The sequence below is a fragment of the Lontra canadensis genome, unplaced genomic scaffold (genome assembly GCF_010015895.1).
Source record: "Lontra canadensis isolate GAN:19392208 unplaced genomic scaffold, GSC_riverotter_1.0 scaffold37, whole genome shotgun sequence".
In the NCBI taxonomy this organism is placed as follows: Eukaryota; Metazoa; Chordata; class Mammalia; order Carnivora; family Mustelidae; genus Lontra; species Lontra canadensis.
In genome coordinates, this window is record NW_022631031.1 from 8,352,562 (window position 1) to 8,378,094 (window position 25,533).

The 25,533-nt window shown below is 34.1% G+C and overlaps 1 protein-coding gene across 2 annotated transcripts in view; it reads left to right on the top strand.

Annotated features, from left to right (window-relative positions):
• SNX16 (sorting nexin 16) overlaps nt 1-25,339 on the top strand; it is a 39,835-nt gene extending 14,496 nt beyond the window's left edge. For both annotated transcript variants that reach the window (XM_032869111.1, XM_032869112.1), the window contains 4 exons: nt 12,243-12,312; nt 22,464-22,600; nt 23,332-23,451; nt 24,385-25,339. In XM_032869111.1, the coding sequence (XP_032725002.1) occupies nt 12,243-12,312; nt 22,464-22,600; nt 23,332-23,451; nt 24,385-24,481 (424 nt within the window). In that variant the 3' untranslated portion in view covers nt 24,482-25,339. The remainder of the gene's footprint in view (nt 1-12,242; nt 12,313-22,463; nt 22,601-23,331; nt 23,452-24,384) is intronic.
• Nucleotides 25,340-25,533: the final 194 nt, after the last annotated feature.

Sequence of the window (25,533 nt, forward strand, 5' to 3'; positions counted from 1 at the left end):
TATATACTCTTTGAAAAATTTTTTAAGTTAAAAATTCAGTGTACCATATGCTCAGCCATGCAACTATAAACTTGATTTTAGTATTTAGTATTTTTTTAAGATTTTATTTATTTAATAGACAGATCACAAGTAGGCAGAGAGGCAGGCAGAGAGAGAGGAGGAAGCAGGCTTCCTGCTGGGCAGAGAGCCCGAGGTGGGGCTCGATCCCAGGATCCTGGGATCATGACCTGAGCCGAAGGCAGAGGCTTAACCCACTGAGCCCCCCAGGCCCCCCAGTATTTAGTATTTTAACAATTATTTAAACAAAGTGGCCCACATATTAGATTTTTCATTAATATAACATTATATAATTTTGAAGGTAGTGTTCTCACATTTCTCCAAAATAATGCAAAAAGATGAAGATTGTGAAGTTGGGTTAATGTATATAGAGGGTAAATTGTGAAAATAAAAACGATTTAAGATGGAGATAAAGGATCTGTATGGTTTTTTGCTTCTGAAAATATTTATAAGAAAATTGCTTTATGATTTATTATCAATTGGGTGTCTGATTTTGGAATTTACATTATCAGATAAATTAGAAGTATTTTGATATAAGTAGAGAACATTTACAAAGCAGCAATAGCATATTGTTTAACTGCCTATATCTATAACTATCTTTTTCACATAAACAGTTTTTCACACAAGGATGAAAAACAAGGCAACCATCCTTTCTCACTTTTACTCCCTTTTTTTCTGTCTTTCTTTTATGTATATCACCTTGTGTTATACATAACACATGTGCCATGCATATACATCTTGTTTTCTAATGTGTGCTTCCCAAGCTTGGTGGCTGCTGCTTGAGATCTCTGCCAGTCCCCCTCATTTTCCTCTATGAAAGGAACTACAAGCTAAACCCCTTCTCTTAATTCCAGATTCATACATGCATTTGCCTCCTTGACATCTCCTTCAGATATCTTAAAGTGACATCAAACCCAGGTAAAAACTTACTCTCCAGACTTTCCCCAGTGTTCAGCAGCATCATTTACCCATAACCTGGGAGTCATCCTAGACACAACCCTGTCTATCCTTATCCCTTCCTTTACATTTTAAATATCACTCAAATCTGTCTACTTTTCTCCATTCCTGCCCTTACCACCCTAGTCTAAGCAGTTATCTCTTACCTGAATTACTGTAGAAGGTTTCCCTCTAGTCCTCCTCATATACTCTTATTTCTGTAGTCCATTGGAGCCACAGTGATCTTTTTTAATGCAGTTGAAATCATTTTTTCTGGTCCCTGCCTACCTGCCTGTCTCTCCAACTTCATATTTTATTATTCCTCCCTGACCTCCCTGTTCTCTGTACTTCTCCTGTATTGGTCTTTTAATTCTCCAGAATCACCTTGCTCCTTTGCCCCTTAGGACCTTCAAATATGTTGTTCCCTGGGAAGACAGTGTTTCATACTACTACCCTACCCAGCCCTGGCCTAGTTAATGCCTATATATCCTTCAGATTTCAGTTAAAGACTTCACTTCCTTAGGCTTTTCTGACCACTCCCTCACTTACCATCACCACCACCACCACCACCACCACCATCACCAAAGATCAGTTCTTTCTAGAATCTGTACCAGTCCTTCTCACCTGGTTCTGAGAGACAAATCTTAGTGGCTTAAGTGAGATACCTATTGTATGTATGAATTAATTTCTCACCTGTACTCTAGAGTGGTACTAGCTATGTGCCAGTCTTAAGGGAATTCAGAAAATAGTCCCTCAAATCATTGTCTTTAGCATCTAATTCTCTCATGGAATCCCAGCTGAGAAAGGCTGGTTGGTACTTTAATCTCAGCATTTCAGTTTGTAACTATTTCTCTGATTATTTGATTGTGTTTCTCCTACCAGGTTGTAAGGTACATATGTAGTTGTAGGTCATGTGGCAGTTTTGCTCTCCATTCAGTGTGTAGCACTTAACACAGTGCTAACACAAAGTGTGTGCCCAATAAGAGTACCTCTTAAACAAATGGCTGGATATTTGCTATTGTATTATCTATAAGAAACAAGTTTGAAGCAAATAGACATAATTTAGTGATTGTGTGTTCTAGGTGTCAGGGACATGGGTACTCCCTACTTTCCAAAATTGTTACATCTCAAAAGAAATAAAAGGTTAGTGTTAATTCAGACATATAAAGCAGGAATAAAAGCCAGCAAATTCTAAAATCATAGAACCGTTTGAAGAAAATATATATTAAACTATACAAAAAGAAGACTTTTACAGCTAAAAAGTCAACATACATATCTTATCCCCTTCTCTTCTCTTTTATTCTATAAACCTTTATGTCTTAGTATTAAAAATATTATTATTTTTATTCTATAAATGACTATACTCTATTTTTATGTAGTGAAATATCAAATGATATAAACCACATTAATAAACTGATTTTGTGATATCTTGATTTTTTAAATAGTGAAAGTGTATCTTAGTTTTGTCTTATTTTTTTAAAAATTATGGGTAGTAGATCTCTGTCTCTAAGGTAGACATACAAGTGACATTTGAGATCTGTTGTTACTAAGACTGTACACTTTTTTTTTTTTTAAGATTGACATATTTATTTGAGGCTGGGAGGGGCTGAGGGAGAGAATCTCCAAGCAGACTCCCTGCTAAGTGTGGAGCAGGACATGAGGCTTGACCTTACCACCCATGAGATCACCTGACCTGAGCCAAAACCAGGAACAGGATGCTCAACTGGCTGAGTCACCCAGGCACGCCCAAGACTGCATACTTTAGAACAGTGTGGTAATGGCCTTGTTCAACTTGTAAATAGGTGTTTCAGAGAAACAAAGATTTCTTGGCCAAACAAATTGGAAAAGATTTCATTTGACATTCCTAGAGCATTGAAAGTTCTAAGAAGTATTGCATTAAAGAATGTAGTGCTCCTCACGCTATTTGCCTACTTGTTTTTGTCATGTTGCGTTATCAAACATTTAGGGATTACTGTTAGATAAATTGAACTCAAAATGAAGTATTTATGCCTTGTTTATTCTGAGATAACCACTATCTTTTTTTGGGTTTTGTGTACCATTATTTATTTCACAGTTTAGAAAGCTTCTTAATAAGCTTTTGTTTAAAGCTTGAGTGCAGGGAGGGGAAGACGAGTTATTAATCTATATCTTAAGCACTTGCTCTTTGTCAACCCAAGAAGGATATAAAAGAACCTGAGGGTGTACTCATTGGTCTTAAAATTCATTTGAAGAAATTAGGCTTCCATATGAACAAAATAAGGGAGTGTATGAATGGCCACTTGGTATGACACAGGTTATTAAAGTAGAAGGAACTCAGAGAAGGGGAAGATTGGTCCTTTTTCAATGATGAAGCAATACTGTAGGAAGTAGAATTTGAGAACATTGAAGGCTAAATTAAAATTATGGAAGATCTAGGAAGATGAATATGAGCCAATAACAAATAATTAGGAGATATCTAGGAGGTCTAGGATTGCCAAGCAGCCATTTATGAATTTCTTCTAAGGGAGAAAAGGAGAAAAGAGAAAATCTCAACACATCTGTATGAAAATATAAAACATTTAAGAATCAGTACTTAGGAGCTCCTGGGTGGTTCAGTTGTTTTTAGCTCAGGTCATGATCTCAGGGTCGTGAGATCAAGCCTCACACCCCTCTGGGCTCCATGCTCAGCACAGAGTCTACTTGAGACTCTCTCTCTCACCCTCTCACTCTCACCTCCATGTGCACACTCACTCTCTCTCTCAAATAAATAAATCTTAAGAAAAAGAATCACTACTTAAAACATCAATTAAAGTTACCTGCTGATATACCTATTAACATTCTTTTAGAATTGTAATGGCAGCATGGAAAAATTACTTTCTTTACATGGTCAAGTAATTATTTGATATTAATTCTTTATAGATTTATAATTGCAGTCCTTTCACTTTCCTTTTTTATATCCTTAACACTTCACAACACAGTTCTTAACATTCATGTTGGCTAAGAGCTTGCCATTACACAACCAACAGCTCTTAATATTATAACCTCTTTGATTGTAACAAAGCAGAAGTAAAAGTAAGAACTGAAAGGATACTAAGGATTGTTGTTCTGAAAGTTTTAAAATAATATTATTTTCAGATGCATTTAGAAAATACAAAGAAAACAGAATAAAAACTTAATATTTTCAAGATTTCAATAAGTCAAAGGATTTATTATTAATTTTATCTGTTCCATTAATATTTATTTAGGTCTTAACTATATATAAGGTACCATAGTACACAAAGGTGTGTTAGATACTGATCCTTTATTCAAGAAAATTGAATAGGAGGAATATTCACCCCAAAAAACTATTGTGAGTAGAGTTAGGTCTCTTTCAGAGGAAGAAGAGAGAGAGAACTTTTGACTGGGAGAATTGGAGAAGGCTTCGTAGAGGGTGATTTGAGCTGGATTTTAAAGAATTAATGATATTTGGACCAACAAAGAGAAGGTAAATACTCCCTCTCTATACTCCCTCTCTTATAAATGAGAAGGGAGTATTGTATCAAAACGCAGAAGCAAGAAGGCACAGGTCCTATGCCAGCAGCATGTTAAGGTGAAGGATATCTAAAGATAGATGGAGGGGAAAAGTCTTACTCTGCACAATTTGGTTGTAGCTATTTACCATATATAGTTATTTATAAATTATTTATAAATTATAAATATAGTTATTTACTGGTGTATACTATCTTCTGCTACTTCAAAATTGTTGCATCATTTAATCAGCACAGCAAATTTTACTATTCTCTATTTTCAGAAACACTACACAAATATCCTGATTTACCAAGTTTTTTTCTTTTTAATTCTTTTAAAATAGGATAAATTACATAATTTTTTTTTCAAATTACCATCCATCTATAAGAACTTCAGTGACAAAAATTCATGTTTTAAATTCTATATGTGTTAAAAAAAATCAGGATGGATTTGCAACAACAGCAGTTCATAGTTAAAAAAAAATATATAGAAGAATTTACAGGAAGGAGCAATTGAAAAAAATGATAATATTTACTCTTTAAAAAGCAAAAGCACTTGGGTGATAAAATAGCCATCTTCACATATTTGAAAAATTGTGATGGGAAGAAAGATTAATCAGATGATACTTAGATTTAAAATAGTGTTTCTCCAACCATAGTATATCTTGTTAAAGTGAAGCCCTGAATCAGCAGGTCTGGAGTGAAAATTCTGCATTTCTAACAGGTTTCTAGACGATGCTGATAATGCTGAACCAAGGACCTCATTTTTAATAGCAAGACTAACATGTAAAACTAGAAATAGTAGTGAGAAATTAGAGGAAGACTCTATCAGTTCAGATAAGAAAGAATTACATATCATTTCAGGCTATCAAATATAAAAATACTCTGCTTTTTTTTGAGAAAGTGAGTTTCTCTTTACCTTAAGTATTTAAAAAGGCTAGATAAGCATCGGTGGTACTGAAGAGGGGATTATTAAATGGGATATATTGGATTAGATGACTTCTTAGATCCCTTCTAGTTGTAAAATTCAGTAATTCTGTTATTCTGGAACAAGAATGCTTAAACTATTTTTTTATTCATTTTCAACCTGAACTATGTTCTCACAGGAAGCTTTTTTAATGTATTTAAGTTGTTTTTATATATAAAGATATTATTAAGAGAAGTTACTCTTACTATTTTTTATAATTATATATGCAAAGCTCATATAGTCCCAACTCATGAGAACCAACACTTTGCTAAGGTTGGTCAAGTGATTTTCACCACTAATGTTTGGTAAACATTCAATTATGGACAGTTTTTTTAAATGCAATAAAGCCAAATATTTTGTATTCAGATACATCTAAACTCTCATCTAATTAAATTGAGTGTCAGAGACCTTATGCAAAATTTAGTTTTTGGAGCTCAATAGTAAAATAATTTTAGTCAGTTACTTACCTGATTTTAATCAATGTCTTCAATTGGAAAATGAGGTATTTGATATAAGTAGCTTCTAAAAGTTCCCTTTCAACTCTAAATTTCTCATATTGTATTCTTTTCATTGTGCTTCCTCATGAATCTTAAGATCACACCATCAGAAACAACCAGATTTTGACTTTTTAACTCTTAAGACTTTTGGTCTTATTGCTATCCAAAGTTTACCTTCTTGTGAAAGTAGGAGTATCTGTTAAAACCTAAAATTCATCTCAAATTTGAGAATTGTAGTAGAGTGTTTATCTGCAACAAGTGGTTATAAATTTGTTCTGATGCTCTTAACAGTTGCATTAAATTTTTTTCTAATTGTATAACTCTTACTTATTTGTATAAATAAGTCCTTATTTGTGGAATACTTATTCTATGGTATACTAATTGGTTTGAATAAGGTCTATACAGTCTAGAAACATCATCTACCTTTTGGTGAAGCAAACAATACTTGATATTGATAAACAGACAATACTAATAATACAGTGTAATAAGTGCTGTGAAAGGAATCTCTTCAAGGTGCCATAGTAATACATAGAAGAATATTGAACTTAGGGACACCTGAGTGGCTCAGTTGGTTATGAGACTGGTTTTGGCTCAGGTCATGATCTCAGAGTCGTTAGATCGAGCCCCACATGAGGGATTGAGCTGGGTATGGACCCTGCTTGAGATTCTCTCTCTCTCTCTCCCCCTTTCCTTCTGCTCCTCACCACCAGTTCACACACTGGTTCATGCACCTGCCCACTGACGCACCTGTTCCCTCGCGCACCCGCTCATGTGCTTTCTCTCTCTCTGGGGGAAAAAGAAAACTGAACCTAACGTGGGTAGGAAAGGGGATCTAATCAGAAGAGACTGCATGAGGAGATAATAGATGAGCTGAGCCACAAATAATAAGTACAAATTAGCCAGATAGAGGTGGGAAGGATGGGCCAGGTTAATAGCAGCAACCATGAGTAAAGGTATGGAGGCATGAAATAGTTATGAAGATGTACTTTTTTAAGTGTCAGTTAGGAAAAACAGTTAAAACTGTAATGTAGGCAGGTGTTTTATGCCAACACAAAGATCTTGGCTTTGTTCCCTCTTGCTAGAGGAAGCATAGATGAGTTTTAACCTGGGTTTGACATAAAATGTTTGTTTTTTAAGTACTCTGGATTAGAAGGAATAAAACTGAGCATAGGGGCAAAAGTGGACTAGTAATTAGGCAAGAGATAATCAGGATCTAAACTGGTTCCCCACTACCCCAGTATTCCACCACAGGATTCTAAATGTGAGCCCTTCAGCCTCATACCCAGTCAGCCTACCTCCATTGTGACCCTCACTGTCACCAGCCTTGATCCCTGAGTCCTTATCTTCCAGGTTGTGTTTAATGTCAATTTTCTATTATTTTCTTTTAGCTGGTAGAGTGTCCTTTAAGAGAAATACTAACTGATAAAACATTTCTATCTGAAATCCTTGAGGAATATTTTCATACAGTAGCCTTTTTGTGCTTAATTTGATTTTGACAGAACTGGTATCTAGTATTTTTAGTTCTTTCGTATTTTTAGTTCTTCACTGACCTTTTAATGAATTGTAGGCATTAGTTTTAAGGGTTTTGTTTTTTTCTTTTAAAATATACATTTCAACATTAAGAGCACTTTTAGCTATTAAATTACTGGTTTAAAAAATCATTGTAAACAGATACATATTTATGAAAGAAAAAAAGTAAACTATAATAGTAAATAGAAGATGAAAGTTCACCAGATGAAATCATTTTCTAAGTTTGAAAATACAGTAGAACTCTGACAGAAAACTTTTTTAGAGAATCAGGAAGAGAAAGTTACAGGGCAAATTTGCTCTGATAATAAAAAATGCTGAGGGATACCATCTGTGGTCTCCTTATCTTCCGGCAAGCTAAGTCAACAACTGATCTCAATTTTAAAATAGAATTTTCCCAAACACACTTAAAAACTATTCTAGGTTATAAAGGGCATAGAAAGATACAAAGTCTTTCTTTACCTTTTAATTCCAGATTGTTGGATTTTTCTCTTAGATAGGTTACTCTTTTTATCCTGTTTCTCTTACCTTTATTATCATAGCCAAATGGAACCAAAAGTATTAAAGATTGAATATGGAGGAGAGATTGGGGGCTATATTGAACCTATTGGTGAATAAGGAGGAAAAAAGAGTAAGACTTTTTCTTAAAAACTGACTTCTAAGGAGGCGCCTGGATGTCTCAGCCAGTTAAGCAGCTGCCTTTAGCTGAGGGCATGATCCCGGGGTCCTGGGATCAAGCCCCGCATTGGGCTCCCTACTCCGGGAAGCCTGCTTCTCCCTCTCACACTCCCCTTGCTTGTGTTCCCTCCCTCACTGTCTGTCTGTCTGTCTCTCTCTCTCTCTCTGTCAAATAAATAAATAAAATCTTTAAAAAAAAATGACTTCTGGGGGTAGCAGGGTGGTGGGTATTAAGGAGGGCCCCTGTTGTGATGTGCACTGGGTGTTATATGTAACTAATGAATCATTGAACACCGCATCAAAACGAATGATGTACTATACAGTGGCTAACTGAAAATAATTAATAAAAAAAAATTTTTAAAGTAAAAATTTCAATTCTCTGGGGAAAAAAATGATTTCTATTTAATTTATAGACCAGTTTAATAATAATAGAGTCTTTGGTATTTATATTTTATTTGAATTCACTTGATTTGTTTATAAATTATACATTGGTAATATGTAGGAAATCACTGAGCAGAACCATGGCACACACAGGCAGTCAAATATTTATCAAATCTAAATAAAGTTCTCTAGTCAGTGGTTCTCAAGCATGGGTAAAGCTTTCCTTTTCTAGAAGGGGAAAAAAAGGTATCAGAATGTCTGTGAAAGAAATTGCTTTCTCAAATGCTACCATCTCCCAGAGATTCTTTTGTGTCCCTCTCCTATGGGAATAGGATGAGCATACGGACTCTCTTCCTCTGCCACCTGAGTCCTGTTGAAACAGGAAATGTAGTGAACCCCTGAGAAAGTATTTTATAAATCAGAGTTGTATAGCCAGTTTCACATTTCATTCTTATGTTACAGATTAAAGAAGGCAGGGCATGGAATATGACCGTGAACTATATTGGAAAAAAATCCATTGGATTTCATTTGAGTAGCACACTAGTGATTTATATAGATCATAAAGATTTTTCTTTTTTTACCGAAGTATGATATAAAATAAATAGGTCATGAGGCAGTAATATAGATCATAAAGATGTTTAGGGAAGGCGAATGAAATAGAAAAGCCCCTCCAAAAAAGATTCCTACAGCTGGGTACATTGTCAATATCACTGTTGATCTTGGGTTAAATTTCTACTATAAGTCAAAGATATAAAAAGAGATACATATATTCCCTTAACTACTTTTTCTTTCCTAGCAACAGCATTTCAATAATTAGAGTAATTTGCAAACATAAAAATGTTACTAAAGAATGAGGAAGTTTGGGTATAAACCTATAAGAAAACAGTGTCTCACATTGGGTTATAATACACTTGAAGTATTAAGAAGAAAAAAAGACCCTTCTATAAACTTCTGTGCACTTTCCATATCAATCTTAAAGGCTGTTCTCAGGGTTTCATCCATACTTCTGACCTCTCAGTCCCAAAATCCGTTTATTTCCTCTGGCTCATTTTTTGCCTAATAGTTGGTTCTCTAATAATGGGTGGATAGAAATATAATAGCTAAACCAAAAAAATCTGTGGTCGTCCTGTTCTTCTCTGTGCTCTTAGACCAACTGCAATATTCTAGAGGCCTTGGTTAAAGGAGATAGACAAGTTGAATGTTTTCTGAGGGAAGTGACCAACAAGAGGAAAGGATCCAAATGAACCAAAATATAACAGAAAAGAATTTAAAGGTAGAAAAAGGTACATATTCTGACTCAGAAGACATATTCAAGGTCTTGTTGTACCACTTGCACTTGTAACGTTGTATGGGTCATTTTAACTCTCTGAACTTTGGTATCATTTGTAAAATGGGAAATGTAATGCCTGTCTTCACCTCACATGATTATTGTGAAAATTAAATGAAATAGGATATATGAAAGCCCTGTTTTGAAATGTACTTTGAAAATATTAGAAATTATAACTATGTGGGGTGATAGATACGTTAATTAGCTCGATTGTAGTTCACATTTCACAATGTATACTTGAATCAAGTTGTACACCTTAAATATACGTGTACAATTTTTAACTGTAAGTTTTACCTCAGTAAAACTGGGGGGAAAATGTTGACTCCATGAGTGCAGACCCATGTAGGCTTTAAGTATGCAATAAATTTTGTTACAGGATGGAAGAAAAGAGAATATTAGTGTATTAGTATTGCTTTGGGTGGAATATAAGTTTAAAGGAAATATAACACTTAAAATGTGCTTTTAGGGTTATCATGTGGAAGAGGACTTAGATTTGCCCTGAATGGCTCAAAAGCAGAACTAAGATTCTTGAGTAGAAGCTGCATGACGAAAAATTTCAGCTCAGTAGAAGAAATAATTCTGTATAATTTTCAGTACTTTTCAAACATATGATGGTTTATTCTAAGAGGTGGAACACTCCCTATTCCTGGAGGTGTTTAGGTATACTCTTGCTGAACGCATGAAAAGGATAAAAAGCACACTATGGATCATATTTTTTAAAAATCAACTAGATCACATTTAAGATCCTTTCCATCTCTATTATTACATGACTATGAATACTCAGGTTTTTTCTGTTTCCTTGAATCTGTGTTCTTTATTACCTGTATTGGCAAGATTTTATTGTCCACAGATTCAATTCTCTTTGTTCTGTCTTTGCAATCTTCTGGATTAATTTCTTAACACCATTTCTCTATATTAATTCACATTATTGTTACTTTTGGAAAGGTTTCCCTGTATATTCCATTTGTCTCTTCATGACCATCCACTGTCATCATCAACCCATCTGACCCAATATAAAAACCCCAATGTACCATTCCCTTTTCAGCATAGGTTGACATCTATACAGAACCTCAAGATAATCATATTTTTATCCTTTTATACCTAAAAGTTTTAAGTCTCCATATACATTTTAACATGCAAACAGAGTTGCCTCTCAGTCCAAAATTGCTTTTAGAAAAGTATTTTTGTAATAAGGAAGTTAAATTTTCTCCTATTTTAACCTATTTCTGATAATTGAGAAAGATGACAATGCCTTATTATAGTTGCCACTTGAACAGCACAGGTTTGAACTGCCTAAGATCCTCTTATACGCATACTTTATACAGCATAGTATTATGAATGTATTTTCCTTATGATTTGCTAAAAACATTAGCTTACTTTATTGTAAAAATAAAGTATATAATAGAACATACAATATATGTATTAATTGACCATTTTTGTTATGGAGAAGGCTTCCAGTCAACAGTGGGCTATTAGAAGCTAACTTTTTGGAGAGTTAAAAGTTATATGCAGATTTTCAGCTGCACAGGGTGTCAGCACCCCTAACCCCTGTGTGGTTGAAGGGTCAACTGTATTTCATTATTTCAAAATTTATAGTAGTTCAGAAATGAGTTGTTCAGTATTTTTTCTCTTAAACTTTTTAGGGAAAATAAGTAAATTATGTAATAAACATGATTGCAAAAAATCTTTAACTTGTTTCAGAGAAAATACTTTTCTGTTACTTTAAAAGCATCTCCTGACAATAAAACAAATGAAGTATAAATTAGAAATTGTATTTCTGCATAACAGGATAATGACATTTTTAGAATAGTTTAAATTAATAATTTGGGAAGTAATCCTATTTCTACTCATCCTTTAGGTTGGTCTCCTATACCATTATTCTGACTTATATTTTATATCCTGCAGGTTTTTGGGGGGTTTTTTTGGTTTATTTTTTAAAGATTTTATTTATTTGACAGACGGAGATCACAAGTAGGTAGAGAGGCAGGCAGAGAGAGAGGAGGAAGCAGGCTCCCCGCTGAGCAGAGCACCCAATTACGGGGGGCATTGCGGGGGACTCTATCCCAGGACCCTGGGATCATGACCTGAGTCGAAGGCAGAGGACCCACTGAGCCACCCAGGCGCCCCTGTCCTGCAGTTTTTATGTAGCATGGATTTACAATCTCTGTGTTCATAAGATCTTAGAAAATGGCTTAAAATCTTTGCGTCTTCTATAGATTTTATATTTGTATTTGGTTGTTTGTGTGAAAACACATAACCAACTTGCTGCTTTTGGTATATCCACAAAACCAACTCGCTTAAAACACTGTATAGCTTCAAAGTAACTTTTGCTTTCTGTTTTTTGTAAACTTATTTGTACCCCAGCTTATTTTTTTTCCTCTGAAAAGCCTTGCAGTGAGAGAATTTCTTTGTCTGGATGATCCACCAGGTCCATTTGATAGCCTAGAAGAAAGCAGGGTAAGTGCCATATTACGTATCACATGGAAAGGGGAACAAATGATTCAGTACAATAACTACGTTGTTTCCTGAATGGAATAGCAAACAGCAAAATACTATGATTTCAGACCATCATCATTTTACACAGAAAACTTTTAATGTTTGAGTCAAAGATGTCTTTCATTGAAATACATGAACCTAGTTTAGTGAAAAAATAAAAGTTCATAGATGCCATGCCATCAGTGAAGCTCTAAAGTTAAATCTTGGTTTTTTTCTCCTTTTACTGTTTGGAAAAAAAAAATCATCTGGAAATTTATTTTACTACATTTAAAAACGCTATTTCTGTGCTGAGTTTTCTCCCATGTAAGTATCAAAGTAAAGAGCCTACAATTAAAATCAATTAAAACTTACCTTCAGAAGTAGATGTTATTTTCTTGTTATCAATTCAACTCAAGCTTGATGCTCCTCAAATTACGCTAATTGACGTGTTAGAGTGGCCTATTTCTTGAAGCAGTTGGCTAGATTCACAAAACAGATTTGGTAATAATAGGTAGGATTTTATGCAAGTTTTCCCCCACCCCCAAATGTTCAATTGCATTTAAATGGAACAGATTTAATTGGTAGATGTGTAATGTTTTCAGTTAAACTGAATCTGTTCTTTGTATTAGAGTAAATGCCATAGCTTTTTGTAAACAGCCTTATTGAAGTAAAAATTTCATCCATAAAATTAGCAATTTACTGTTCCATTGTAAAAGTACAATTTAATAATTTTTAGTAAATTTATAGAACTGTGCTACCATCACCATAATTCAGTTTTAGAAGTTCCCATCACCTTGAAAAAAAATTCCTGCCAGCCATTTTGCAATCAGTCCAACATTCCCAACACCAGACAACTACTGATCTGCTTTCAGTTTCTACAAATTTGCCTTTTCTGGTTATTTTCTATAAATAGAGTCACATGTTGTGCGTGTGTGTGTGTGTGTGATCAGTGTTCAGTATACATAATGTTTTATAAATACAGTATGCATAACATAGTATACATTATATAATCTTTACATCTACTTTCTTTCACTTAGCATCATGTTTTTGAGGGTCAACCATTCATATTCTATAAATATAGAAGCAATACTTTTTGTTGCTGAATGGTTTTTCATTGTTCGCATATACCACACTTCTTTTATTCAGTCACAAGTTGGACATTTGAATAGTTTCCAGTTATGTGCTATTTGAATAATGCTGCTGTGAACAATCTCATAGAGGATTTGTGTGGACATTTGTCTTTATTTCTCTTGGATTGATCCCTAGAAATGGAACATTTGCTTATATGACAAATTATGTTTAACTTTTTAAGCTTACAAGCTGTTTTCTGAAGTAGCTATACCATTTTCCATTCCCACCACAAGTGTATGAGAATTTCACTTTATCCATGTCCTCATAAATGTGATTTATCTGTCTTTTGGAATATAGCCATTCTTGTGGGTATATAATGGTATTGTGCTATAGTTTTAATTTGCATTTCCCTAATTTTTTATGTTGGTCACTTTTTTTTTAATATGTTGATTACTTTTTCATGTGTTTTTTAGCCATTTATATGTTTCATGAATTGGCTGTTTATGTCTTTTGCCCTTTTTTGTGTGTTAGGTGTTATATTGAGTTGTAGGACTTCTTTATTTTGGATATAAGTCCCTTTATCAGATATCTGATTTGCAGATATTTTCTCCTGATCTCTATGTGTCTTTTCATCTTCCTTAATGGTGTCTTTTGAAGTACTAATGTCTTTAATTTTAATGAAGTTTATTTTATCACTTTTTTTTTATGGCTTATGATGTTGTGTCATTAAGAACTCTTTACCCAGAGTTGCCTGGCTGTCTGAATCAGTAGAGCATCCAAGTCTTGATCTCAGGTCATGAGTTCAAGTTCCATGTTGGTGTGGAACCCACTTTAAAAAAAAAAAAAAAAAAGAATTCCACCTAATACAGGTTAACAAAAGTTTTCTCCATTTTTTTTCTAGAAGTTTTATAGTTTCTTACATTTAGTCTTTAATCCATTCTGACTTGATAGATATTTATAACGTATGAGATAAGGGTTTTAAGTTCCTACAGATACCTAATTATGCCAGTACACTTTTTTGTGTTGGTACCTTTATCAAAAATCAAATAAACATAAAGGAATGGGTTTGTTTCTGGACTCTTAATTCTATTCCATTAACCCAGTTACCTGTCCTATGCCAGTACCATACAGTCTTGTTTATTACAGCTTTTTATGGTTACTGTTTACATAGTGTGTGTATATATATATATATTTTTTTTTTTTTTCTTTCAGTTTGTGTCTTTCAATCTAAGGTCTGTCTCTTGTATATAACAATATAACATATAGTTGGGTTTTGGTCTCTTATTTAATCTGACATCTTTACCTTTTACATCTGCCATTTGCAATTTATTTTTTTATCTGTCTCATCTGTTTTGGTCTTCTTCATCCTTTACCGCCTACTATTATGTGAAATACACATCTTTTATATGCCAGTTTGATTCCTCTATAGAAATTTTTACTTTTTTACTTTTTAACGGTTGTTCTTGGTATTACAGTATACATCTTAACAGTCTACTTCAGAGAAATAGTTAATTCCAGGGAATCATAAACTTATGATTTTTGTCCGGTACATCTTTTTGTCCGCTCTCCTTGATATTGCTATAATTACATATTTTTTTTTAAGTAAGCTCTAGGCCCAACATGGGGCTTAAACTCACAACCCTGAGATCAAGAGTCACATGCACCACTGACTGAACCAGTCAGACACCCCTATTTTTTATTACATATTTTAAATCTGTGTGTCATAAACCCAGTATAATAATTATTTCTTTATATAGTCTTTTCTCTTACAAAGAAATTAAGAGAAGAAATGAGAAAAGTATGTTACAAACTTTTATATTTGTCCATGTGTTTACTATTTCCAGCCCTCTGGTATTTTGTTTGGAATTATTGTACATTTATTGATTAATTTTGAAGAGCAAAGTCATAATAGAATTCATTCCTTGCTGTGGATTGGTATTATCATCTAGTATCACATTCTTTCAGCTTCAAGGCCTTCCTTCCCTTAGTACTTTTTGTAAGGCAGGTCTGATGGCAACAAATTCTCAGCCTTCGTTTATTTGGGAAAGTTCATTATGAAGGATAATTTTATTGATGGTTTTTTTTCTTTTACTACTTTGTGTCATTCCTTTGTTTTCTGGCTTCCATTGTTTCTGATGAAAAATCAGCCTTTAATTATATTCTGCCCTTGCTACTTTCAAGATTTTTTTCTTTGACTTTCAGCAGTTTGATTATGATATATCAAGGTGTTTATCAAAATTTGGCTTCATTGAGCTTCTTGGATTTAGTAGATTAGTGCTCTACATCAGACTTAGGAAGTGGTTGGCCATTATTTCTTCAAATAATTTTTCAGTCCTTTTCTCTTACCATTCTCCTTCTGGGATTCCCGTTAGCCATATGTTTGTATACTTCTCATTGTACTACATGTTTCTGAAGTGTTGTTCATTTTATTTCCAATCATTTTTCCTCTGTTCTTCAGGCTGAATAATTTCTGTTGATCTGTGTTCAAGCTCACTGACTCATTTTTCTGTCATTTGAAATCTGCCATTGAGCTCCTCTTGTTAATTTTTCACTTCAGCTATTGTGCTTTTCAACTCCAGCATTTCTATTTGCTTTTACATTATAATAATTATTTTGTTTCTTTATTGAGTCCTTACTGTGATAATTAATTACTGTGGCTTTATAATTTTTGTAACTGGCAAGACAAGATTTCCCTTCCTTGTTCTTCTTCAAAATTGACTGTTTTTCTGTATGAATTTTAGAACCAACTTGTGAGTTTCATAAAAGATCCTTGGGGCATTTTGTTTGGAATTATTGTACATTTGTTGATTAATTTTGAAGAGCAGAGTCATTATAGAATTCAGTCTTCCTATCAATAAGATCATTGCTTTAAGTCTTGTTTAAAAGTCTTCAATAAAGGTTAAATTTTTTCCTTGGGGCACCTGGGTGGCTCAGTGGGTTAAAGCCTCTGCCTTCGGCTCGGGTCGTGATCTCAGGGTCCTGGGATCAAGCGCCGCATCTGGCTTTCTGCTCAGCAGTGAGCCTGCTTCCTCCCCTCTCTCTCTCTGCCTGCCTCTCTGCCTACTTGTGATCTGTCTGTCAAATAAATAAATAAAATCTTTTTTTTTTAAAAAAGGTTAAATTTTTTCCTAAAACTTTTAGGGAAAGCTGTAGAATTTATTATTTGGGGGGTTTTTTATCGTAATTGGTATTTTTATTATTTGTTGAAGATTTTATTTATTTGACAGAGAGAGAGAGAGCACCCAAGAAGGGGAGCAGCAGGCAGAGAGAGAAACAGCATCCCTACTGAGCAGGGAGCCCAGGGGGGGCTCCATCCCAGGACTGCAGGATCGTGACTTGAGCCAAAGGCAGACCATCAACAGCTGAGCCCTACTATATTCTAATTTATTACTGTTGTATTATTGTTTTCTATATATTTTATATGTTGTACTTTGGTGAAATCTGTCATTAGTTTGTAGATCCTTTTAAATTTTCTGTATAGATAATCATATCCCCTGAAATACTACAGTTACAATTTTTCTGTTTTAATCCTTAATACTTTTCATTCTATTTTCATAATTTTTTGTGCTACCTGGGAGCTTTAGAGTAAATAGAAGCAGTTATGGCAAACATCCTTTTCCTCTGTTTCTAACTTTAAAGGAAATGATTCTGTGTTTCACCTGTAGGACAACCTGAGTCTGATATTTTCTTTAGTTTGTTTAGTAGTTGTATGGGTACATTTTTAACAACTGATTACTTTTCTTTAATGAATACCGTTTATTCAGATTGTGTGGTTTTTTTAGGGCTCAATTTTGGTGTATTTTAAGAAAATTGGGCAATTCGTACAGATTTTAAAATACATTGATGTAAGGCATTTTCTCTGATTTTTAAAAATCTCTTAACTTATCTTTAATTACCAAAAGTAGTATATTGAATTCACTCATAATGGTTGGTTGTTAAAAAAATTTTTTTGGAATTCTATAGTTGAAATATTCCTAATGAATCATTCCTTTTATTATTAGGTGGTGACTCTTTCTGTGCCTAATGTTTGCCACTTGAAACGTATTGCTCTGAGATTAATAAAGCTACACTTTTTGTAGGGAAGAAAGAGCAGATTTGCCTGTTGCCTGATAAGTATTTTTCTATCTTTATATCTAAAATGTGTTTCTTGGGGCACCTGGGTAGTTCAGTTGGTTAAGAGTCTGCCTTCAGCTCAGGTCATGATATCTGGGTCCTGGGATTGAGTCCCATGTTAGACTCTCTACTCAGCGGGGAATCTGCTTCTCCCTCTGTACTCTCCCTCTCTCTCTCTCTCTCTTTCTCAAATAAATAAATAAATAATCTTAAAAAAAAAAAAAAGAAAGTGTGTTTCTTGTCAGCATCATAGAGGTATTTTTGGTGTTTGATACAAACAAAAGAATCTGTTTTTTTTTAATTTAAACTTTTTTTTTTTAAGATTTTATTTATTTATTTGACACAGAGAGAGAGATCACAAGGAGGCAGAGAGGCAGGCAGAGAGAGAGAGGAGGAAGCAGGCTCCCTGCTGAGCAGAGATCCCGATGCGGGGCTCGATCCCAGGACCCTGAGATCATGACCTGAGCTGAAGGCAGAGGCTTTAATCCACTGAGCCACCCAGGCGCCCCAAGAATCTGTTTTTTAAATGGCAAGTTTATTGTGATGTATCCAGTAATTAACAATATATATGTATTTATTTCTGCCATTTTATTTTGTGCCTTTTATTTACCTTTTTCTCCTTTCCTTTCTTTTATATAGTTAATGAGTTTTCTTTCCTCCCTTTTTCCCTCTACTCCTGGCTTCTAAGCTCTATATTCACTTTTATTTAATGGCCATATATTGTTTTCATCAAATAATTTAGAACCAAGTTGTTTACAGCCTCCCCAAAGTGAGCCAGTGCTTCCTTTAATTACCTGCATACTGGCACTTCCTTTCCTCACCATTCTAAGTTCTTTTGTCTCACTTTTTCCACTGGGGCTCAGTTAATTGCTCTTAAAATACACCATTTAATAGCTCTTTCAGTGAATGTGTGTTGGTAATATTTAGGTCTTTAATGTCTGAAATTTTTTAAATCTTGCTTTCATTCTTGAAGTATGATTTAACTGGGTCTAGAATTCCATCTTGATAGTCCTTCTCAGTTCTTTGAGGTCTTTTCCCCTGACTTTGCTGTAGACCACTGCTGTGAAATATCTATTTTCAGTTCATTGTTGTCCCTTTCTAGTAAACTCTTTTTTCTCCCTAGTGTTTTAGAGACCTTCTCTTTGATTTTCACATTTGCAGTTTTACCATCTTATGTGTGGGTGGTGGTTATTTTTGTCTTCCTTGGGATGTATTATTCTTCCCAAGTCTGAAAATGCTACTATTTAATCAGTTCTGAAATTTTTCTGCTGTTTTCTCACTGAGTATTGCTTCTCCTCATTCTCTCTGTTCTCTATTTTAGGCCAATTTATAAATATATGTGTTAGTTATTTTCCTTTTCCATCTGTCTTAACTTTTCATGTTATGTCTCCATCTCCCTGTGCTTCATTCTTCAATGAATAAATTCTGTAATTTTCTTAGTTCTAGCTTCCAGTTTATTGTCTTCAGACAGGATTATTCTACTGTTTGATACTTCCATTAAGATCTTAATAATATTGGGATGCCTGGGTGGCACAGTGGGTTGGGCCTCTGCCTTTGGCTCAGGTCATGATCTCAGAGTCCTGGGATTGAGTCCCACATCAGGGTCTCTACTCAGCAGGGTGCCTGCTTCCTCCTCTCTCTCTGCCTGTTTCTCTGCCTACTTGTGATCTCTCTCTGTCAAATAAACAAATAAAATCTTAAAAAAAAAATCTTAATAATATTGACTATACTTGTCATGTCTTGACATTCTATTGTTTTGTCTCAGGTATACCTGATTTTTTTTAATAGTGGCTTTTAAAAAAATATTTTCCAGTCATTTTACATGTTCATCTCTTATGGTCTTTATCTCATAATATGCTATCTGAAGTTTATGAAATTCTAATCCTCTTTTCAGTGGATGATATCCAAGTGTGTTTTGTAATTTAGGTTATAAATTTGCCTTAATTAGAACCTTGTCTCCAGGAACACTGAACAGCCAAACTTGAGGGTATATCCTTCCATAGAAGTTTGTTTTATTCTGCAGGCATACCTTGAGTATCATTGATCCTGGACCATTTGTTTTGCTAATTTCAAAGCTTGGGTATTTCTGACTGATTGTGAATAGTATAAATTCAAACCAAAATCCACATGAGGCATTGGCCCATAGTTACGGATTTTTCAGGGAAGACTTTACCTCTCCCACATAGAGGCCAAGATGAGACACACAGTCTTCCTTGATGTATTCCAATGTTGATGAGTGACTTTTATTAATGGCTTTGCTCTTTAGAGTCCTTACTTTATTCCTGAGTATCTGATTTTTTGTCATTAGCCCTTAAAATGTGCCTGATTCATCTCTTATCCCATCTTGGTGTTTGAAGTTCAAAGTTACCAAAAGCAACCTCTCCTCACTCCTTTTTCACCCATTACCCAAAGCTATGTTAGTGCAGATGCTGGTGGTACTTGTTTTCATTTCTCTTCATTTTTGTTCCCGGAGACTTGCCTCTGTTTCTTGCCCACATAGCTGTTTAAAAAAGATGAATTTTTAGCTAGGTATTTTATAGCCAGAAGCCTTAGTTTGTCTGGTCACGCGTACTATTATCTATGGAAGTTATGTGTGGTTCATTTATTTTGTTTTTCTCTGTGTTCCTATGTTCTATTTGCATGATTGTTGAACACTGTTCAGTTTTTCTCATATGTGACTATACCCAGATTTTTAAATATGGGTATGTTTATAACGTTCATCTTATGTCATTAGGTAAAAAAAAAAAAATAAGCCACAGACTGATATATATTATATACTTCCATCTATATAAAGATAAATATTTGAGAAACTGAAAATAATTCAGTTGGGTGGAACATGGGTTATGTAGAGGATCAGAGGAAAGGAAAGGTAAATACAGCAAGCTATGAAGTTGGGGTGAAAGGGATATGTCACATCATAAGGTACTTCATTTGCCTACATATATTTGGCCTTATTATTTAGGCAGTATTAAATCATAGGTAACATGATCAAATGTATTTTTAAGAAAGTCAACTGTATGGCGACTAACATAACAATTTAAAAAAAAAAAAAGGAAGAAAGCCAACTTATATTGCCAAAGTAAACATAGGTGAGCCAATTAGTTTACTGGTGGTGTAGTTTGGTTAAGAACTGAAGACTGTAGAAATGAGAAAAAAGCGACAAAAACATAAGAAGTGTTGATGAGACAGTAGAGAATGAGGGTAAGGGAAAGGTGGAAAGACTGGGTTATCTTTGGGCCATAGAAATTAGGGGACTGGAGTGATCTAAGATACCTGCTTGATGAGTTTAATGATGAGATGGTAGAATAGATACTCCCTTGCGAACGCTATTTGGCTTGCCATTGGTACATCTAGTTGAAGAGGACCAGCAGATATATGAATGATGTTTATGCACTCAGGAAATGTTGAGGGCTGGAGATTAATAACAACAACAAACCCATTAGAAGTTGATAGCATATAGTGGAGATGAGAGCTGAAGTCTTAACAGTAAGTGCAATTGCCCAGGAATGACATATAGAGCAAGAGAATACATAACCAAGGGCAAAACTCTGATGAATGCCCACATGCAAAGAACAGATAAAAAGCTAAGAAGTAGCTGTCCAAGTTAAGAAGCAAACCATAAAGTTTCATGGAGGCCAATGAAAGAGATTCCATTAAATTTTAAAAAAAAAAATTAAGTCAATAGTGGCATGCAGTGAAGTCATTTAAACAACACTTTGGATTTGACAATTAGAAGGTCATTGTTTGCCTTTCCCTGGGCATAGTTGGTAGAGAAAAAGAGAATGAAAATCCTCTAATTTAATGATTTTAGAAGTAAATGGGGGGCTAAATTTGGGTGATAAAAACCTTTTGTGATAAATTTTTTCATTTTGAAAGGAAGGAGGTGAGTTAATATCTAGATAGACTCATGATTAAGAGGGAGGTGATGATTTTTCTTTATAGAGAATTTTTTAGGACTTGCTTAATCAACTTCAGTCAAGTTTATTAAGGAAATTTAGGGTCTAGTGGAGGGGGAAAGGTTGAAAATTTAAGACAAAGTGTATGTGGTTGAACACGCTTCCAGAGGAGGAAGATAAGTAGATAAGATAAAGAGTCTCATGTTCTTAAGGAAAAGAACAGGATGTGAAGATAGCTGGGATTCAGGGAGTCAGTGATTTTTTTTCCCCCCCTGATACAGTAATCAAGATCATCTGCTGGGTTTGGAATCAGCAATAGTAACACATTGTAGGGGACCTACCAGGGGTGAAGTTCTGAAACAGTCATAGAGAAGACAGGACAGGGAGTGATAGATAACTAGGAATAGTTAAAAGAATTGATCAGTAACGCTGAAAGCCTCATCAAAATAAGTGACCCACATTTTTTCATGACATCATTTTTTATGGTAGAACAATTTTGTTTGTTTTATCTTTATTTCAGCAGTGTTTAGTAGGGATCCCGGGTATGAAGGATAACATATCAATTTTGAATGAATCTGGGAAAAGAAGAAGCAAGAGAAAAACAGTGTTGAAAAAAGAACCCAACATTGTTTTGGTGTTGTGGAGGAGGTTGTTACAATAGTATTGCTGCTAAGCTAATACGAATGAATAGTCAGTTTTTCAAAAAAGTATATTCATCTAGGACTAGGCAAAAATAGATGAAAGAGAACAGAAACTTAAAACTTGGTCATTTTTCTCCCCCTGTTCTACTCTAGAGGGTTATCACATAGTCATTTCAAGCACTGTGGCTTACTGATTAACAATTCTCAAGAAAGGGGACCTGTAGTTAGAAGTCCCACTGGTAGGTGGCAGATAGCAAGACAGTAGAGACCGAAAAAGATGAATAAAGGGAACAAACTGTTGGGGCTGCATACATATTATTTTGATTATGTTCTTTAGCTCCTCAAATAGATGCTCTTGAGGAAGATACTGCATAAGTAATTTTTTTTCTGAATTTTTTTGTTTGTTTTTAAGGCTTTCTGTGAAACTTTAGAAGAGACAAACTACCGTTTTCAAAAAGAACTACTCGAAAAACAAAAAGAGGTGGAATCACTGAAGAAACTGCTGCATGAAAAGCAACTTCATATAGAAACTCTAGAGAGCAGAATCAGGTGTATTGTGATATTTACATTTTTAGCCTTACTCATTAAACTCTTAATACTCTGGGCTAAATGCCCTTTGTATTTTAGTATGATTTAGGAAATTTCTGATTCCAGAAGTCTTAGACTCTTGGTGTAATTTCTTATAGATTGGGAAAATTGCCTTTCGGTAAATTATTTAGGAGGTTGAACATTTGAAGGATGAGAAACATCAGAAATACAAGTCTCTAGCTGTTCAAGATAAACATTATTCATTTTAACCTGTTTAAATGGTATCTTTGTTTCTAGGCATTTCTACCAACTTTTTACATATGAAAGTTGTAGTTTGTGTTCTTGTCAGCATATATTGAATTGACATTAAAATCATTTTACATTAATTATAAATACTAGTTTCTCTGTTGACTGCCAGAGTCAGCAATTTATTAGCTATATTAAGAATAGCTAGGGCGCCTGAGTAGCTCAGTGGGTTAAAGCCTCTGCCTTCAGCTCAGGTCATGATCCCAGGGTCCTGGGATCGAGCCCCACGTCGGGCTTTCTGCTCAGCGGGGAGCCTGCTTCCTCCTCTCTCTGCCTACCTCTCTGCCTACTTGTGATCTCTGTCTGTCAAATAAATAAAATTTTAAAAAATCTTTAAAAAAAAAAAAAGAATAGCTAAAGACTACTTAAGTTATGTGTATTTACAAAAATAAACTAATACATACTTTATTTGTAGAAAATAACTTGTTGCCCTAATTTACTTTCAGAACATTGTCTTTAGAACCTGAAGAGTCATTGCACACATCAGAAACAGAAGGTGGGCACATCCCAAAGGTGGAGTCCTCCTCACTTGAGGTTGATCAAGATGTTTTGCATGAGGAATCTAGGTAAATAATATTTGGCTTATTATCTGATTAATTAGAGGGAAATAGTAATACTGTATCAAGTTTGTTTGTTTTTTTATGAACTCAGTGTTATTGTATCGTGAATCTGCTGAGCAAATAAAGAAAGACTATTCGATATTCTAGGCTGTCCCTAAAAATGAATCTTTGGCATCTAGGCTGTAAATTATTACTTACTTTGAAGATATGTCTAAATTACCTATTCAGTTAATTCATTAATTTTATTAAGTTTAACAAATTAATCTCCCTCAGTCTTTTCCCATTCAAAAAGTGCGATACTATAATAGCAACAAGCCTGCCTACCTAACAGGAATGATGAAGATAGTATATTTGAAAGCACATAGAATATTTATTACTTATAAATCCGAAGTCATTATAAATACTTTAGTGGTAGCAGCTAAGCGTAATTATGAGAACAAATTTATGTTGGTAAAGGTCATTATAAATTGGATTTTTAGTGATAAATGGTAGTTGGGAGAGCTGAAAGACTCAAAAATATATCTCCATAGATGTTGTCTGGTAATAACAACTTAAAAATATAAAATTTCTTGGGGCAACTGGGTGGCTCAGTCCGTTAAGCAGCTGCTCTTGGCTCAGGTCATGATCCCAGAGTCCTGGAATCAAGCCCCACCCCACGTTGGGCTCCCTGCTTAGTGGGGAGCCTGCTTCTCCCCCTCCAACTACCCCTGCTTGTGGTCTCTCTCTCTCTCTGTCAAATAAATAAATAAAATCGTTAAATATATATGTGTGTGTTGGGGGGGGTAATTTCTGATCAATTATTTAAATATTCTTTTCCATTAAATATTTTCACATTAGTATTTAAATATTTCCATTAGATAAAAAAAATTTTAAAGGTAATAGTGAAGTGAAATCGCATGTTTCTAATCTCTTTATTGACATGTTTCTCTTTTCTTGCAGAACTGATGATAAGCCATGCTTAACTTTTAATGAACCTGAAAATTCTGTATCAGACATAGAAGTTGCAGAAGTGGCATACAATGCCGAAGAAGACTAATACATGACAAGCAGTTCCTTCCATGTATATGTTTCAGCAAATTTAGAATAGAGTGGCAAATATTTAAAAAGAAAAAAGAGTGAAGCATTTACAGAAAACAGAAAGATTGCACATGTATAAAGTTTACATAAAGAAAAGTTTTTTAAGTTATTGGGATAAGAAATGTATTCACTGCTGCTTTAAATTGTCTTTTATCCAACCTTTGTATTTAATACACTAAAAAAAAAATTAAGTTTGAGTTCTGTTATCAAGACTCAATTCTTAAATAATGTGCATAAATTATTTTGGTATTTTGCCAGTATATTGCTCCAAAGTAATGTGTGTGTGCATACTCTTGTATGTGTGTGTGTTTGAGTTTGTGTTTAAAATGCCAATTTTATCAGTTAAATGGACATTAAATGCATGTTACTCTCTGGTTGATATATACTTCTTTGTATCTATGACATGATATATTTTCATTAGTCGTTTAAATCAGTGGTAAAGATGAATTAAGTTTTAAATATCGATACATTTACCATCTGTAAATAAAAATTGCCTGTTTGCAATGTTACTGCTATTTAAAAAGAAGAAAACTTTCTAATACCAAAGGAAAACTATTTGAAAGAGCTATAATTACATAAAATAACATAGCTAAAGTGATAAAATAGCCTTGATTTTAAAAGCTGATACATTATCAGAATACTATAATAAGTATCCTAGTTTATTATAATATGTTGTACTTGTTTATTTTCCACATAATCTTTATCTTAAATCACTACTTATAGAATCAGTGAGTTTTCCTCTTTCAGAATACTACCTCTTTTTGCTAATCAATGTATACTCTTTTGAAAATAAAGATTCTAAGCAAGTAGGGAGTTATAAAAATAATACAAAATAAAAAGCCATATATACTATAAAGTTCCTTAACTACATTGACTCCTGGGATTGCATTTTTATTTCTGTATATGTGAATATGTTGCTATAATATATTAAGGCTGGTTTTCCTTTTAATATATTTAGCCAAGTGATGCACTTTATGATAATTAAACTCCTTTGTGCCAAGTTTAACTGGT